We start from the raw sequence: 19,225 nt of genomic DNA, 5'->3' as shown, positions 1-19,225 counted from the left end.
GGGGGGGTGCCTTCTGCATATAAAACCCTTCACGTCTCAATTTTCTTCCTATGTTAGAAAAGGAGCCTGCTGTTACGTTTTTCTAGTTTCGAAGTAGCACTATTAGCAAGGTCAGGCTATTTCTCCTTACCCAACTGGCACTACTTTTAGATGTGGTAATATTGGCAGAAGGTAGGAGAGTTCCGCCATTCCAGGGGTATCACTGCTGACCCTAAGCTGACAATCTGGCAGTGCGAGGTGCAAGTGTTTAGAGATAATGGCCTAGTCCCTCTATAGGTGTTTCAGTGGGAATTAAGCTCCTAAATATCTTGTGAGGTCCTAGGCAAAAATGATTCCCTAGTATGGTGCACTGTGAGATGTATCAGATCCCAGAATAGAACAAAGGGCAGCAGGACCAATGGCAGCTTTCAGAGTCCTGATGATGCTGTTCACATTTCTGCTGCTTCTCAAAATAATATTGCTTTGCATTTACTTACTCCCCTTGCAGAAGTTACCTGAGTTATGACTAGACAATAAGGAGACCATCTTCCTAGAAGGCATTTAATTAGAGGCTGCCCTGTGGATTAGACAGTTTTTGTGGACTGTGTTGGTTTATCCTGCTATTTCTTACTTTACCCCCAAACACTGAAGATATCTGTCTTATTTGTTTGTATCTTATCATTTATTTAACATCTGCAAAATCTTGCACAGCAGAACAGTGCTGAGTGGTTACATTAATCATTAATTAACTTAAAACCATCTAACTGCGTAACCAGGTCTTTCCTTACACTATTCCTCTATCCTCTTTCCCCCTTCCCTTCTGATTGTTACACCCATCTCCTACACTTTTGCTGAAATCTGATTAACTCTTCAGGGCAGAGATGACACTTATAAGTTTGAACAGTGCCGTGTACAGTGGGTCCCTGTCCTTTGTGGAGCCACAGTGCTTCCACGGTATGAATTTATAAGAATAATAAAAGTGTTTGTGGTCTGTTTTCCAAAGAGGAGAGACGGGAAACAAGGAAAGAAAAGAGGTTCCTTTGTATAGACAACCCATCTGTGTAGTAAAATCTGAACTATTTGAGGCTGGTTACAAAGCAAGTCAGGGGAAAAGTCATTCTGAAAGGTTCACACAGCTTTATTGGTAGCTAAATTAATTACAAACTTTATTTTCTAGTTGCCTACTACCTCCTAATCATTCATTAGTGACACTGGTCCTTTGCAGATCAGAACTAGCTTCCTGCTGTGATGCTGTTCACAACCTTATTGCTTCTCAAAACAACACCCTGCTGGGAAGTAACATGAGTTATGAGGTGGACAATAAAAAGACTATTCTCATCACAGAAGACATTTTTAGGATGCTGCCTGAGGTAAGAACAGTTTTTCTTTCAGAATTGGAGCTTTTTTTTTAATTTGGTTCTTCAGAGAACAGACTCACCACACACATTCTCCCACTCACTCTCCTCAAGGCCTTATTTCTTGATAAATGTCTTGTGCAAAAGAGAGAGGCTCTCTGGTATATGTCTACACTGCACCTGAAAGTGAGCTTCACAGCCCAGGTCCATAGGTCTGTACTAGTGCAGATTAAATAGCTGTGTAGAAGTAGTGTCTCGGGCTGGAGTTTGGGCTCTCAAGCTCACTCGCCGTTCCCCCACTTTGGAGCTTAAGTCACAATGTCTACATGGCTTTTTTAGCATGCTTGTGTGAGCCCTGCTAGTACAGGCCTGTGGACCTGGGCTGGGAGGCTCACTTCCAGATGCAGAGTAGATATACTTAAGAATCCATGAACCCTGCTGGTAGATCAGCCACCAGGGCTACTGCAGAGCACTGCAAACTGCAGCCTGTCTCGGAGCCAGATGTGCTTGTGCAGTCCAGGGGCAAGAGGCCAGGTCTGTGGACAGCCTGGTTTCAGGTGATTACGAAAAGTTTCACTCTTCAGTAGATTTGTCATATTCTTTCTTTCCTGATGCCAACCACAGTGGTGTGAAACTAGAGTGAGTGAAAAGAGAATCAGGCCTTGTTCAGCTTTGGTATCTGCTGATATGAAGATGTACTTGCTATCCCAGCCAGACTAGTTTAGCCTTGGGTCAGTTTCACCTAATACCTTGTGTTTGTGCAGTGAAACTGAGTGACAAAAACCAAATTCTTTCTCCAACGTCACAGAGGTACCTTGGTTCTCCAGCCTTTTTCATTGTGTTGTCTTGAGATAAACTTCTCCAGGGACTGGCATTTACCAGCTTTCATACTCTTTCTTGCCTTCCTGTATGTCACCATCTGCCGTTTCTCTCCTTTTCCCTCCCTCCCACTTGGCCAGTCTAAGAGAATCTGAGAGAAGGGGGAAGATAACATTAGGCACCTGAGTTTCCCCCAGACAGTAGCAGTTCTTGGAGGTCTCCTTAGATACGTGGTCCCACTAAGGGCACATCTGCACATCTCAAGCTTAACCTCCTTTGCATCTGCGCTGCACTGCAATTACAGAGACTCAGATCCCAGGATCCCCAGGGCTGCAGGGTACAAGCACAAGTCAAGCCAGGAACCAGGGCTCGAGCCCTATTCCTTTGCAGTGTAGATGCAGCTTTGGGTGGGCTCTTACCCTGGGAATCTGGCAGAAGTATCCCACAATTCCACGGGCCAATCTCCTTAGTCCTCGCTATCCCAACAATCCAAGTTAACTTGAAAATGAAAGCTGCCCCCTTTGGTGCAAGGCAACAGTTCATTGTTAACTCATTTTCTTCTGACCGCCACACTACCAGCACACTGTAAAGGAGTCTACAGGCTGTGCAATTGAGACTGAGCAGGGCAAGACTTTTTTAAATCGTATGGCTTCATGGTCATGAAAGCACAACCCAGTTTTGGTGAATCTCTGGGGCAAGGCCAGGAAAACTGTGGACTTTAGCAAAAGCACTAGAAATGACCCCATGTTCCAGCAAAAAACCTGGCTGCTTTGCAGATTTTCTAGACAAATGATCAGGGTGGAGGGCATATTAAGAAGCTGAAGGGCAAGAACTGGAAGACCAGAGACAAGAATCACTTCTCAGGCAACTTGCCAACATCACAACTGTTTAATGAAGAGGTTGGCAGGGCACTGGACTCTGCACCCAACACGGAGCCATGTCTGGATCATAACAACCTGGAGAACTGGGATGATGCTCTGCAGGCTCCTGAATACAGCATGGGGACTTTTGGGAGCCAGCAGCAGGCTCTGAGTGATGTACACAAAGTGACTGTTAAACGTTCTGAAACCAATCCCAGAGCAAACTGCGCATCAGGATCAACAGCAAGTTCAAGAAGAGCTGTTTGATTCCCCCTCTGAGAACAGCCCACTGCTGAGCCTACAGCTAACCTGTTGAAGACAGAGGTTTCTTCGAGGCCGGTAAGTTTATGACTTGGATTTACAGTTAATGATTATAGTAATGGGAGGGTTTTCTTTGCTGGAAGCAATGCACAGGTTATGATCAGCCCTAGCTAAGTTGGGTGTCCACTAAGAGTATTGGAGCACATTGGTGTCCCCTCTCTGGCCAGCATGTGAAGTTCAAAATGGTGACTGGGAATTTCAAACAGTCATAAACAACTGCAAAGGGTGTTTTTACTTTAAAGCCACAGATGTTTGCTAGGGTCAGCTATGTTTCCTTTCACTAGTAAGAGCTTGAAATTTGCCACTCTGCAATCTCTCCTCCTTGCTCGGTGGAGCCAGCTGGAAACAATGAACTTAGTGTGTGTGTTTTGGAAACTGTCTTCTATTTCCCAGTCAAGTTCATTGCAGTTAGAGGTAGTCCATGCAGTTCATGCGTCACAAATTTATTTTTTCCAAGTAGAAGTCACTTTTTGTCCAGAACTGTAGTGGATGCAAGGAGGAGGAAGGCTATAGAACTCCGCATATTTTCTGTGCAGCAATAGTAGGGTAAGCAATGTGTGAGCTAACTAACACAGCATCCTGTTAATTCCCTCATGGATTCTGACCCAGTCCCAGTTACTGATGGCTGCAAACTTTTCCTGAAGCAGGAACTCCAGATATGCAGTTAGACTGTGGGAAAGGGCGTATTTCCCAGGGCCACCTCAGTAGCTGACTAGCCCACTCCATTCGCTGATGTGCTTTTCAATCACTTTGGCTATGTCTACACTGCCAGTTTTTGCAGCAGAAAATATGCTGAGGGGCTCATTTGCATGTGTTGTGATCTAATTTGCATATTTTCTCCCGATCCGCTTTTGCACTAAGGATTTTTGCGCAAAAACAAGCAGTGTGGATGTTTTCTTTTTGCACAAAAAGCCCTTTTTCCACAAGATCCTTATGCCTCAAAAAAGGAGCTATACTGATCTTGCAGGAAAAGGGCTTTTTGTGCAAAAAGAAAATGTCCATACTGCTTGTTTTTGCGCAAAAAACCCTAGTGCAAAAATAGATCGGGAGAAAATATGCAAATTAGATCACAACACATGCAAATGAGCCCCTCAGCATATTTTCTGCTGCAAAAACTGGCAGTGTAGATATAGCCTATATGTTTGACTACTTCTGCTGCATACATTGTGGATTTCTCACCAGCAGCTTGGAATAACATCTCCCTTTGGCAATAGGGCATCACAAGAACAGTTGTGTCCTACAAAGTGTGGAAGACCTGAAATGAGGAAGAGTCTTTTGCAGCACTAGCCTCCCCCACATGCATGCTCCATATGCCACTTAGTTCTAACATTTTATAGAATAGGCTGTAATTTTAACCTTCCCACTATCTCTTCTGTTCTGTAACTGCGAGTAACCAAGCTGTAGCCAGAGAGAATTTTGGACTGAAGCATTCCCATTATAATACATGTGGGTTCAGTTCAGAAATGTTTCATTTTATGTCCCTGAGATTCCATAAGAATGAATTCTGAGGTCCTCCACTGCACACTGTAAACAGTAACCCTCTGTTTCTTGCCCTGTTTCAGGCCTCTCAACCTCTCCTGCCTGATGCTCATAAGGAACTTGATCCATGGCCCTGTGTATCCTCATGGGCCATTCCAAAGAGAACCTCTTCCATAATGAATTTATGGTCCATGTTCTGGACACAGCAGACCAGCAAGTCCAGTACCAGACATAGACAGATAAAAGCCGGGAATAAAAGTGTGCTGAGGCAGGAGGAAAGGCTGAGGCTTGCCACCCAGGTGGAGGACAGGATTTCAGCGAAGGAGCAAGCACTCGCAAAGCAGTTTCTGAGAGGAACTGCAGCTAATGACAGAGGACAGAGCTCAACAGAGAGAATTGTTTCAACAACTCATCTCCGTTATGGCTGCAGGAGCTTTTTATCCTACTGCCACACCACAGCCTGATCCATCTGCAACTTACTCTCAGGCATATAGTAACTTGGCCAACTCCATTTTGGGATAAGAGACTGGGCAGAGCAACTAAACCCTAATGCAGCCTTTCTTCTGCGACTCATTTCCTGTGGATACTTCCAGTCTTCCTTCCTGCCCTGCCAACGTGTGCAGGAAAAGTGGGAATAAGAAAACGGAACATGGAGCATATAGTGATAGAGTTTGTGCTTTTCATGTTTCCAGCAGTTTTTCTATGGCTTTTTTTTTTAAATGTTCTTTTGCTACTTCTTTTGGGTGTTGTGATGACAGCTGGCCTGTCCAGCAGGGGTTGACTGTTGTGCTGTTTTAATATAAGTTTACAAATAAAGTTTTTTAAGTCCTCAAGAAGTTTATTGCTCCCACTGCACCACATGATACAATCATGAGTTCAGATAATAATGCTAAAAACATGATCAGGTGCAATTATGCATTAGCAAGCAGACACTATTCCTCTATCTGTCAATGTCCAGCAATTCACATTCAAGAAATTCAATATGTAAACCCATGTCCCTCTGCCTCCAATTCGTTAATTATCACATCATTCATAACTACACTGTATGGCACTGATGTCCACCCACCTTCCAAAGCACTAAATGCTCCATTCAAACATTTAACTAGTCCCTTCCTCCTCACACACACATTCATACAGGTACTATTCCCACTCTTCCATTGGGTCACATAACTCCATAATATGAGAACACAAAATATCCTCACTTCTGCCTTGGTACAACAAGCTCCCACAGTGGTGGCTGCACTTCCTGGCTGTGGGCACCAGTTCAGTGACCCCTCACAGCCCATTCAGGGGGAAATGGCTCACTTCTGGCTTCACAAATGTTGTGAAGAGCACAACAAACCACAATAATGGGGACAGCATTGAGTACACGGGCTTCATCACAGGTTTGTAGACATCTCCAACATGAATTTAATCTGCCAAAAGTCCACTCAGCAACCATTGATTGTGTAATTAAATGCAAAAGAGTGTATGCAAGCTCCCCCCAAATAATGGTGGGGACAGTAACTCCATTCATGACAATGCCATTTAGTAAGAATAGTGTTCCCATTTGGTCCAGAAATGTAGACTCCCAAGTGGCTAAAAGTTGCTAACATGAACTCTCCCAAAACAGCCCACCTGGATATTCATAAATTGGCCTGTGTGGCCCACAAGGGTCTGCCTACCAATGAAGCAGCACCTTTTGCAGGTTTTGCACTAGTGCTTCGTGAGGAGAGCATACTATGGGTACAAGAGTCTCATCAGTGGTCCCAGTGCAGTTTGGAAACCCCATTCTTTCCAAGATAGCAATTACTCTGGAATATCTGCAAGGCCTGCCACTCTGGAGGAAATGACACATCTGATTGGCTCACTTACTTCTCACTCACGTTGCCCGCTACCAACTTTTCAACCCCAAACTGGTTGGCAATGAACCTGTAGCAGTTTGGGATAGCCACTTCCAGACAGTTATGGCAACCTGCTTCTGGACCAGCAAGGGTGACCTCAGCTGTGTTTTGTTACACTGAAGGATGAAGGCATGCTGCTCACAGACATCCAAAAGGGTAGCTTGCTTCCTGCAAAAGTTTTGGTTCCACTGCTGGTCATCCCAGGTCTTCATGACAATGTGCTGGTGGCCCTGTGGCAGACATGCTGGTCTACATATGGAGTATCAGTGGCTATGCCAGTTGTACCAAGCAGTATCAGCCAGTGCACTCCTCCTCCTGCTGCTGCTCCATCAGGAAGCTCACATTCAGGTACCTTTGGGTGGGATAGAAAATGCTGCTGAAATGTCCACCAGTGCCTCATGGATGCTTTGCCCGTTTCCTGTCACACAAATGAAAGCACAAGTGAGAGAAGTTCTTCAACAGGCATGTCTTCCATGTTGCTCTTTCCAGTAGCTGAGAACACACAGAACAAAATGCCTGCTCGGCAGGATGTGTCAGCAGACTGTTCAGACATCTGATAGCATGCAACGTGGGCTGTCAAGTTTTCCACAGTACATCCTGGTCGCGGGGCTAGAGTGGCATTATAGGAGGGCCCTTGGGACTCAGGGATATGGTTGGATTGACTCAGGTCTGTGCACATCTCTGGATGCCAGAACTCCAGCTTTGAGCATAGGTTAAAAAGTCTTAATATAGGGTTAAATAACAACGTAGATGCTTAAGTCCAGGATTCCCTAACACAGGTCAGCTGCTTTGAGTCCCACAACCGGGGGCTTACATTGCAGTGTATCCCCACCCCTTAGGGGATACTGTCTATAACCGGAGTATTTTATGGTAAAATGTATCCAATATGTTCTAAGGAAAAGAACAAAGCAAGTTATTTATCTTTTTGTGCATGTTTAGCAATGCAAAATTGTTTCCCCAAAGTATGGAAAGCACAGATAGCAGCTAACAGTCCATTTTTGCTCATTCTACATCTGTTACTTCTGACTGTTCATGGCAGACATATGCTGCATTCTATGTGCGTTCTCTGCTATTTCCTGGAGTTAGCCTAAATTTATAATCTTATTTACATAGTACTGGAAATGCAAAAAAACAAAACAACAACAAAAACCACACACAAACCCAAACTCTGTTCACGCTTTTTTTTTTTTTCATTATTCTTTTCAGTCCCCACCTTTTTTGGGCTATCCTTTTAAGCACTGTGCAGTGGTTGGAAATGGGGGCATTCTGAAAAACTCCAGCTGTGGAGCTGAAATCGATAACTCTGACTTTGTATTTAGGTAAGAGCTGCTAAACACTATTGTGCTAAATCTCTTGAAAGGACTCTGTCAAGCTTGATAGGCCTAAAAGCAAACCTGTGCTATGGCTTGTGGGTGTGCACATGCACCCCATTCCTGTCTCCCCACCTTCCCAGATTGTCTGCCCCATTCTTCAACACAATAGTCAAGGATCCTTTATATTTCACTACTTCAGGTATCTGTGATTTCGGGTCTGGCCCATGTACTGAGGAACTAACGGATTGCCATATTTGGAGCTGGGAAGTCATTCCCTTAAATTAATTTGGCAGAGGTTTTTCACCTTCCTCTGCAACATAAGGCATGAATCATGTAGACGGTGGATTCTCTGCAACTTGAAGTCTTTAAATCATGATTTGAGGTCTTCAGTAATGCAGCCTGAGGTCATGGGTCTGTTACAGGAGTAGGTGGGTGAGGTTCTGTGGCCTGCAATGTGGAGGAGGTTGGACAAGATGATCACAATGATTTCTTGTGGTCCTAGATTGCAGGAGCCTATGAACCTGGGTGTGTTCTAGTTTGGGAGTTGAGTCTCGGTGAAGGTCAGACTTTTGCTTATTGAATGATCATTTAGGGTTGAGGAGTGTTTTTCTTTGGCTCGGGAGAAGAGATTAAAAAAGACAGTGATGTAAGCTCACATTCAATATGTTACAGGCTTGCCTTTGCCTTATAATATTTATCCCAGGCACCTTACCTTTTGTGGGTTTTCTTGGGGAAAATCCCCTAGCTCCCTACCAGCATTTTCAGAAACCTAAGTACCTTTGAAAATCTGCTTTTAAGACCTTAGAGTACTTTTAAAATGTTACCAATTGACATTCAGATTACTATGCAGAGGTATAAAGTTGAACATATGGTTGCATGCATTGTTGGATGGAGACCTTGGACCCAGATATTTAAAGGTATGTAGGCCTTGCACTGCTGAGTGGAACAAGGCCTAGGGACCAGATTTTTAAAGATATTTAGGTGCCTAAAATACATATGGGCACCTAAATAGCTTCTCAAACTCCCAGTGGGAGTTGGGCACCTTGGAACTTTTGAAAATCCTTCTAGGCACCTAACTGCTTCTTGAGGTGTCTTTCTGGCCCTGCCTATGGTGCAACTATGAGCAATCCTCCCAACCTGGGCAGCCAGACTTGCAGTAGTAGAGCTCAAACTAGCACATACAAAAACAGCAGTGTGGAAGTTGCAGCTTGGAAGGCAGGTTGGGTTCTCAAGCCCACTTGAGGCCTTGGGTCTGAGGTTGGATGGCAGAGATGCCTAGGGAGTTTCATTGAAGAGTGTGGTAGTGAAATTTTCACTCTGTTCTCCACCAGGCACTTTCCAATGTGCAAGAGAATGACACTCTTGCAGACAGAACTCAGTGCCCGCACCCACCTGCTCTGGATTTTGTCACCTTTCTTATTTTGCATCTAGTGTTCTCAAATAAGCCAAAAAAGAACCCTTCCCGTGTCTAATTTAGATGATTGGCCTAAATAGAAGTGATGAACCTACAAGATGAGATGCTGAACCTAAATTTAGCAGGTGTTTAAGAATGTGTTAGTAAGCATAATTCAGACTCAAACCTTTTCTTTGTTACCTTCAATACATATTGAGTATTTACTATTGACCCAGTAGTTGGAATGAATTAGTAGTTGGACATATTTCCATCTAGTGCCAATTGCATCTTTAGTATTAATCACACTATTTTTAGTTAAACTACAGAAAACCTCAAGAGGAGCTGGATTACTTTATCTTGGATGGAAACAGGGCAGAATATAGTCTAGTGGTTAGAGCAGGGGATCTGGGAAGTGGGACTTCCTGGTTTATTAGTGTCTTGGGTACAGACTCAGATGATTTGAAAAAAATGTGACTGTACCTCAGTGTACTTATCTGTATAATAGGTTAAATAATTATTTTTCAGGCATATTGGAAGGGTTCAGTACTATTTATTTATTTATTTATTTATTAAGTACTAGAGGGAGGTGACCTATAAACATTATGGTACAGTTGTGGGAGCTGCATTAGAATAATGGCAAGGCATTTGTGGTGGGGTTCTATTTAAATAGCTGTTTCTAAACCTCAGGTGTAACCTTCCCCCAACCATAGGAAGCGTTAGCAAAGATGTTGGCAATAAAACCAATCTTGTGACTGTTAATCCAAGCATCATAGCACAGCGGTAAGTATCACCACAATTTTTGTTCCTATGTAATGTTTTAATTGTTTGACATGCTTTAGATTTTGTTACAAAACGTTTGGGATTCATCACGGTGGGCAATGCATTCTGATTACTTCACATTAGGGATTCTTAACTCCCAGGTAAAAAGTAGACTAGTGTGAATGTAAATCTATTAAACAAGTCCAGAGATTATAGTGCCTCTGTTTGCACCCATCCAAGTGATCTAAGCAGGGGCAATAGCAATCATTCTCATTTCAAGTCTATTCTCTAAAACTGGCATTTATAGCAATGACTTAGGAAAGCCCTTAAGCATGTGTCTAAGAAGTCCATCAGTGGGACTTACAGTTAAACATGTGCTCAAGCATTTTCCTGAATTGGAGCCTAAATTTGTATAATACATTGTCCAAACACTAAAGAATGCAAAGCAAAGTAGATCTCCCCTTTTTCTCCAAAGTATTTTGCTTTCCTCCCCTTCTTGGGAAAACAACAACAAAAATCTGATTAGAACTTGCTAATTATCATATAACCTTCAGTTTCACATTGGACCCTTCGCCGATCTAGCTAATGCTTATCTGCCAAATAAATCAGTGTAGTATATTGATATTTATGGTTTAATAATCCTACAGCAGCTTAAGGTCCATCTTCTCTATATTCCTCAAACAGACATGACAGACAAAATTGACTTTAACTTTAAAGTGAGAAGAAAACAATTGAATATGCAGAAATCTGAAGTTTTGTTGTAGCTATGGCAGTCCCAAGACATCAGAGAGAGAAGGTGGGTGAGGTAATATCTTTTATGGGACCAACTTCTCTCTCACCAACAAAAGTTGGGTCAGTAGAAACTACTACCTCCCTATCTTGTCTCTCTAAAAGAAGTTTGTCATTGAATCAGGGAGATAGCTGGATTCTTTGGGATAAATTCTGCTTTGATGCTTTTGCAATCCTTGCTGATATAAATGAAGATGTATTTGTGGATTACACTAGCAGTGAATTTGACCCATTGACTTCAAACTTGTTTTCACTTGCAATGGGGTTGCAAGTGAAAATAAATTTTGGCTCAGAGGTTCAGCATAAGTAAGCAGTTTTGTTGGTGGCAATTGATGCTACAGTGAACCCTCGTTTATCGCGGTAGATAGGTTCCAAACCCGACCGCGATAGCTGAAAATCCGCGAAGTAGGGACACCATATTTAATGGAATTAACGAAATATTTGGGGTCTTCATATATCGCGGCTATTTTCGAAATTTCCAGAAAATCCGCGATATATTTCTTTTATAATATATACATACGTAATGAAAAAAGTCCGCGAAGTCGTGAATCCGCGATGGTCGAACCGCGAAGTAGCGAGGGCTCACTGTATTTATTGTTCTCCGTCTTACTCATGGTGTTCCACTAAGTTTTTATCTCTGTCTTTATTCGGGCAAACTTCCATTGAAGTCAATAGTGTTAATCTTAGTAAGGACTCAATAAAAACTAGTCGGGACTTTGGAATTTGGACATTTCTATGACTTTATTATTCTGAGAAAGCTGTAAGTGCCTTAGAAGGAGGAGAGGGAAAAGGTTGTCTAGAGAACTGCTCTAATTTTAATCACTTTAAATTCTAATTAGCAAGCTAAGTGTGGGATTCTTCCCACAACATTTTAGTTGAAGTTATATCAGCTATTCTGGTATTTTCAAGGTGTTTGCAATACAGATATAAAAACTATGGCAAGGCTGAAATAAAGTCCCAAAGCAAATCCACTTTGATCATTATTCTTATATTGCAGAATTTTGGACACAAGATCTGGCAATTCATTAGAAGTGTTGAGTCAGTGGGAGCTTTAGGTGCTCTCAGATTAGAAAATCAGATGAGTCCTATTTAAAAAGCAGCTAAGGTTCTGACTCTGTGAAGACTTAATCATGTGCTTAATTTTAACTCCATGAGGACTATTCACATCCTTAAAGTCAGGCACATGCACAAGTCTTTGCACAGTCTACATTTGCAAAGTAGCTGCCTCACACATGTAGTAACTATTTTGCATTCAGATTTTTATGATGCATGCTAATGTGCAATTTTTAAATGTGTGAGGTTTCTTGTACCTTCCTTTGAAGACATGATCCTGGATGGGGTGGATCACAGGTCTGATTTGGTGTGGCAATTCTTATGAAATTAAGTAAATTGTAATTATTTAATAATTCACATAAGGCCAGATTTTCATAATAGCACATGTAAAACTGTGATCATATCATACACATTTACTATATGAACTGATAAAATGGCAATGACCGAGCTCACAGATTATATGTTCAAGCAGTTGTGAAAATCTGGCCTTTGATAATACTGAATTCAAGCATTTTTTCCTTCTAAAACTGATAAGTTCACTAGGCATTTTATTTGACAGATACAACAAACTGAATGAAAAGAAGGTGACATTTCTGGAGAACATGGCAAGTTATGGAAACGCTTTCCTTTTACTGCCAGCATTTTCCTTCAAAAGCAACACAGCTGCATCTTTCAAAGTATATCACACTCTGCAAGAGTTCAGAGCAAAACAGAGGGCGATATTTTTCCATCCCAGGTATCTGAAAAGTCTTGCCCAGTTCTGGAGAACTAAGGGCGTGAAAGCATATCGATTGTCTTCTGGCTTTATGATTGCAAGTGCTGCTGTTGAACTGTGTGAGAATGTGAAGTTGTATGGCTTCTGGCCTTTCTCTAAAACCACAGAGGAGATGCCAATCAGTCACCACTATTATGACAACCAACTGCCCAAGCCGGGTTTCCATGCAATGCCCAAAGAATACAACCAGATTCTCCAGCTTCATGGGAAGGGCATTCTGAAGCTGCAATTTGGTAAATGTGACTCAGACGAAAAAGGTAGGTCGGATTCCTCAAAGATGAAACACTTCAGTTTAAGTAAGTATCAGGGCATAAGTGCCTTTTCTGCAACCCCGGGTGAGGGGCAGGAAGCTGCTATTCCCCGTATATGCACATTGCTCCCAAAGAGAGGTATGTGTATGAATTAGAAGGGGGATTGACTCCGCTGCAATATACAGTACAATGGAGGTGAAAGATTAGGGTCAGCTCTGACTTCCGCTTCTAAACTGCCAACTTCCAAGGACATATGAAGGACTGGCAGCACCATCCATGATTGCCACAACTCAATCTATCAGTAGTGTTCCATGATCTCAAATACGTGCCTGCCAGTCTTTTGTGTTTTATAATGGATTCCCCAAGGTGTCCTCTTGACTAAAAGAGGGTTAAGACAGACACATTCTGCCACCTGAAAGAGAGAAAAGGTGAGATTCTGGGGCTGCCTAAAACTTTGTACACAGGGGCAGATGAGAGTTTTGGGGGTCCAGGGAAGCACAATTTCGTGGGACCCCCCCTTTGAAGAAAAAAGGTGTCAAATGCACAAATTGAAGGCTATTTTCATTTTAAATGTGAATTGGGTAAATTTGATAGAAACTTAATTTAGTTGGATAATTTTTATTTTCATTATATTGTAAGTCATTCTTAAACAAAATTCTGCATTAATACTTAAACATTTTAATTTGTATTTAAGTTCCCCGCCTGCCTCACTCTTTCTCTTCTCTTCCCCCTCCTGCTTCACTCTCTCTTTCTCTTCTCCTCCTGCCTCACTCTCTCTTTCTCTTCTCCTCCTGCCTCACTCTCTCTTTCTCTTCTCCTCCCCCTCCTGCCTCACTCACTCTGTCTCTCCCCTCCTCCTGCCTCTCTCTCTCTTATTTCTCCTTCTGCCTCACTCTTTTTCTCTTCTCTTCTCCCTCCTGCCTCACTCTCTCTTTCCCTTCTCCTCCCCCTCCTGCCTCACTCTCTCTTTCTCTTCTCCTCCTCCTCCTGCCTCACTCTCTCTTTCTCTTCTCCTTAGTCCTCCCCCTCCTGCCTCTCACTCATGAAGCCCAAACAGCCATTTGGGCCCTGCATGGTGTCCCGGCTGAGCGGCGCAGAACTCAGCAAAGCGCCATGGCGGGAGGAGAAGGGGGTGGGGCAGTGATGTACATGGCCAGGGGGTGGGACCTGGAGCCCCCTGGCTGTGTACATCACCGCCCCTTCACCTCCCGCCATGGTGCTCGGCTAAGTTCTGTGCCGCTCAGCCAGGACACCACGCGGGAGCAAGTGGCTCAAGCAGCCGTTTGGGCCCCGCGCGGCAGCTCGGCGCGGGGCCTATTACAGCACGTGGCCCGGGGCAGCCGCCCCACTTGTCCTGCCCTATATCCGCCGCTGTTTGTACGCTGTTCCAACAGTTTTCAGGGCCATACAAGGGAGAAGATCAGAAAAAGAAGGAAATGGCAGGTGTATACAACTTTGTGTCCTCCCACTTACATGTCCCTAAATATAGTGATTATGCCAGGTTGGCACAAGAAGCAGAAATTGCTACAGTTCTCTGTGTTGGTGCAGTTCTGGTTTGAAGAGTAGCCAGTTGACAAAAGTGGAGACGCTGTTGCAGATTACAAGAGCTCTTGGGGCTACTGTAAATTACTTTGGGGTCTACACTGGCCCACAGCACACCCCAGAAGCAGAGAGACATGAAGCACTGTACTCGTTATCTGGGCTGAATCATCTTTGTTCTGTACCCCCTAAGAAATGCAGCACAGATCTTGAGGCAATTTACAGAGAGCAAATAACAGTTGATTGTGGAAAGATTAGTTTGGTTGCGATATTCTTCTGACCTGCTGGTGAAACACAACTTGTCAAGATTGCTGTTTGCACATCCTTCAGCTACATCAAAATTTCCAGTTCAGCATCTAGTATTGTTGCTCACTATCACTCTCCAAAATTACTCCAGTCACTAGGACTTTGGCTCTATATAAGACATGAGTTCAAACACTAATAAATGGGTTACCATGAGACATAACTTTTAATTGGACTGGTATAATTTTCTGTGGCATTTTTCAAGTTATATAAAAGACTATCCAGTCCAACAAGCTGAAAGTTCAAAAAATAAAAAATACTTTTCTTCTGGTTTGACTGTGAAATGAATTTCAAAATAGTTGTCCATGCTATTTAGAAAAAAAACATACTTTCAAATATATATTTCACAGTTGATTTATATTTTTAAGAGAAGGCTGCTTTTTAAATGTTCATACTGATGGGCCAAGTCAAATAATCACAATTTTCTTCCAATGGTTTCAAATCTTCTTATGTTCAAAAGAATGAAACAGAATGAGAATTGCTTATGCATAACATTACATACTGAATAGAATGGGAGGATGAGGAGGAATATGCTTGCACACACACACACATGACCAGCTTATATTTTTTAACTGTAAAAAGGAACAGCATATAGGGAATGTTGAAAAATACATCATGTATTTCTTAGTCACACATGCAGTTGCTATGCTTTTTACATCCTGCAGTTTCCACTGTTTGCTCTTCATATAATATTAATCATGATAACTATGCCATATAACTTTAATTATAGTAACTATGCCAGCTAGGAAAATGAATAGGAAGCCATTTATGAATTTTTCATCAGAATGAAGCACATAGTAATCACAAAAAAAGCTTAAGCATGTATATGGGTGAATTAAACACTGTGAATGCTTGACAGATTGAGGAGCTGAAAACCATTTTTGTGGCCAGATTTGTTCAGCAAACTGCAAAAAACAATCTGAGGAGAATTGTACTGCCCTAATACTAAAACTTTTTGAATTAATGGTTTGTATTTCCAAAAGAATAGAATGTAGTCCTTTAAAAACAAAGAAGTGGAATTTTTTATTAAGATGTACTGTTCTACCAGTATTATTAGAGAGAACTGACATTTTTAATTAAGTTTTTCATTAATGCTTTTTGAAATCTGATGTTTTCACAATTTTTTAAAAAAAATTCCACTCTCTAGTGAGCACAAGAACTAGGTCTGGGTCTGTCTCATGAATGTGTGTGCAACTGGGACAGTTTCCTTAGACTCCCCTTTCTCTTTGGGGCTCCCACAGAGGTGTCAGCCATAATCTTGCCCAAAGCATTGTCCGTCTGCAGCTGTAAATGAGCACCATTTCATTGGCTTCAGTCGAGTTCAATACTGTAACAAAGTGGCAGGATTCTTTTGTTGACCCATCCTTTTAGCAGGTGTCAGACCACTGCAGAGAGATGGAAAATGATTCCTGAAGAATCCTTGCAGAAGGTGTGGTCTGTTGACTCCACCCTCGTGATAAGAAAAGTGTTTTTTTAAAGAGAGAAAATTATGGTTTGGATTACTGATGCAATGTCAAGGAAACCCTAAGAGTGGCCAGGAAGAAAGCTTAGCCTGAGGCTTACATTAATTATTATGGGGTGGGGCTGGGATGAGGGGTTCAGTATGCAGGCTGCCCCAGGAAGAGAGGACAACCCCAGCCCGCTCTCACTGTAGCTGCTTGAGGCCATGTAAAAAGTGCCTGTCAAAGATTACTGCAGCTGCAGTGGGTACAGCTGAGGGAGGTGTGCATGTCCCCTGGCTTGGGGACAGACAGACAGACAGACACACGAAGAGACAAACTCTCTCAAATATATAGTAGACAGCTATCCCTTTCTCCACTCCTGCCTCTGATGCCCCATTGGGGTTACAGTTGTCCTAGTCCCCATTTCTGAGGCCTTGTTGCTCCCCTGTGGTCATTCTACAGCCTAATTGTCCCTGATAGCAGAACCCTCCATTTCCATTTTATGAGAAACAATTGCATTCCAGGCATATCCCATTGTCTTGGCAAAACCAGACCCTTATATTGCTTTAAGTTATGATACGAAGAAGATGCAAACCAAATTTGGTGGTTCTAGCTCTTATTGTTTAGGAAAAGTTCTTGAACAGAACAAGACCGACAGACAATTTACTCACTCACAGACAACTTTTTCAAATATACAGTAGATTAAATAACTAAGTAGCATTTGTTATGGATCTCTGGTTGAAGAGAGGCTTGTTTGCTCATTGGTTTAACGAGATAAACCTGGAGGATTCAAATAAACATAGGCTATGGGGAAGAAAAATATCTCATTTTCCCATATAGAAATAGCAGGGAGAAGAATCCGCTGGAAGGAAAAAATGTCAAAAGATAAATTAATTAGTTTGGCAAAAATCATATTGTTCAGAAGTCTCATTCAAGTGCAGATGCTATCTGGCTAGCAAATCTGCCAGGTGTTCTGCCTGCTAGAAAGAAAGAACAAGGAAACTAGCTCCAGATGGAGGACATCTGACACAGCATTAAGCTGCTTCTCACAGAGGTAGCTGGCCAGTCAGAGGCTGAGTTACGGCATATCTACCCTTGCTGTTTAAATTTGGAAAATTCCCTTTTTACACACAAACTGGGAGTGTCTACACTTGTCAGTGATGTGCAGGTGAAGACACATTCTTGCTGCTTACAGAGTTTTTAGTCTCCACAGTATATCCCACAATGCCTAGGTGACCACTCTATCCAGCAGCTCTGCTGCTCTAATGCCAGGTAAAGAGACATCTGTCTAAGGCAGACTGCCTTTCCCCCTGTAAAGCCCTTGGAACTTTGAAACTCCCTATTTTCTTGGCAAGTGCTCACTTATCTGGCGAGGTGACAACAGCTGAGCTCCTGGAGCTTACTGGTATTTTGGGAGAGGGGGCTATGCAGGGACCCAGAATACCTGAAATCGCTCCCATCCCTCCCAGGGGAGTGCCATTGTGGGATAGCTTCCCTCAGGGCACTGTTCCCTTCAGCAATGGAAGTGCTGCAAATGTCAACACCTGTAACCCCAAGTGAGTACACAAACGAGTGCTTTTCCTTTATCAGTTCCCTATCACAGGTGAAACTAACAGTGCAAAAGCTCTGCAAGTGTAGACTTAGCCTTTAGGGATGTAAAATCCAGTTTAATCAATGTTAAATGTTATGTTTAACCAGTTAGCTGCTAAAACAGAGGCGGGTAGGGGCTGCTCTGGCTGGCCTGAAATACTCTGTGTCCACAGTTTGGCATGGCAGGCCCAGCCCTCTCATCTCCCCAGACTGCCGCAGGAGAGGACTGCTCCAATTAATCTGGAGTGTCCCCGGATGCTCTGGCCAGACTGGGGCTGCCTCCAGCAGAAGCTGTTCTCTCTGGGCTGGAGCACCCCATTCCCGCAGCATGGCATGAGGGGCCCGGCCCCACTGCGTGTGGTGTGGTGGGCTGTTCTGGCCAGGTCGGGCCCACCATGGGCAGGAGGCTGTTCTGGCCAGGCCAGGCCCATCTTAGCCCCAGCAGGGATGGAGTGTCCCCTGCCCACAGAGGGTTGTGCCAGCTTGGCTGGGCCTGCTGCACTGTGCCATGAGCCCAGCTGGGCTGCAACAGCCCCTTGCGCATGGCAGGAGGGGGGCTGCTCCAACCTAGCCAGGCTGCCAGTTAACCGTAACCAGTAAGCATCACCTGGTAAGGGTGATGCTTACTGGTTAACAAGTTAACTAGTTAACCATTCATATTACTAATCGCCTTAGAGTGAAGCAGGGAGAACTCAGCCACCTCAGAGGCCGGAGGAGGAGCAGTGGCTACACAAGTTAATATTCCTGTGCTGCTGTCAGGGGAGCAAAAAGAGGAGGGATTGTGCAGAACAGTGGAGCTGCTCCTTGGAGAGGAAGGAGATGGGTGCAGTGGATGCTAGTGAAGCCTCGGCAGGAAGGGCCAGGGAGAAAGGTATGGCTGAACATGCATTTATCTGAGCCTCAGTTTGAATATCTGAGGTCAGTGGTGAATGTGGTGCTTAGTAATTGAGGCTGAGCTATTCAGCTATTTTCAGCTGATCCAAAAGAGTTCTGTTGAAAAAGCAAGCAATAGTGTGACTTTCCAGCCAAGCCAGAGAAGGCTATGTAGGAACTTCTGGACTCACGCAACCTCAGCGGCAGCTGCCTCATGTAAGTCCTGATCCAGGATAGCACTTAGTCATGTGCTTAACATTTAGCTCATGAGCAGACTCATTGAAATTAGTGGAACTAGTCACACACTTAGGGTGTGTCTAGGCTACAGAGTTTTGTCGACAAAAGTGGACTTTTGTCGACAAAACTATTCCTGCGTCTACACTACCGCTGAGTTCTGTCGACATAACGTTGACAGAACTCAGCAGTTTTGTCGACGCTGGTAAACCTCA

General features: G+C 43.3%; 1 protein-coding gene across 2 annotated transcripts in view; it reads left to right on the top strand.

The window, feature by feature from the left end:
• Positions 1 to 19,225, top strand: part of ST8SIA6 (ST8 alpha-N-acetyl-neuraminide alpha-2,8-sialyltransferase 6) — a 56,839-nt gene that overhangs the window by 33,672 nt on the left and 3,942 nt on the right. For both annotated transcript variants that reach the window (XM_014571733.4, XM_006119495.5), the window contains 4 exons: positions 1,205 to 1,349; positions 7,903 to 8,015; positions 10,090 to 10,182; positions 12,563 to 13,035. In XM_014571733.4, coding sequence (XP_014427219.1) covers positions 1,205 to 1,349; positions 7,903 to 8,015; positions 10,090 to 10,182; positions 12,563 to 13,035 — 824 coding nt within the window. The remainder of the gene's footprint in view (positions 1 to 1,204; positions 1,350 to 7,902; positions 8,016 to 10,089; positions 10,183 to 12,562; positions 13,036 to 19,225) is intronic.

The sequence above is a fragment of the Pelodiscus sinensis genome, chromosome 2 (genome assembly GCF_052426305.1).
Source record: "Pelodiscus sinensis isolate ZL-2025 chromosome 2, ASM5242630v1, whole genome shotgun sequence".
NCBI classification, from domain to species: Eukaryota; Metazoa; Chordata; order Testudines; family Trionychidae; genus Pelodiscus; species Pelodiscus sinensis.
This window is presented reverse-complemented; position numbering and strand designations above follow the sequence as displayed.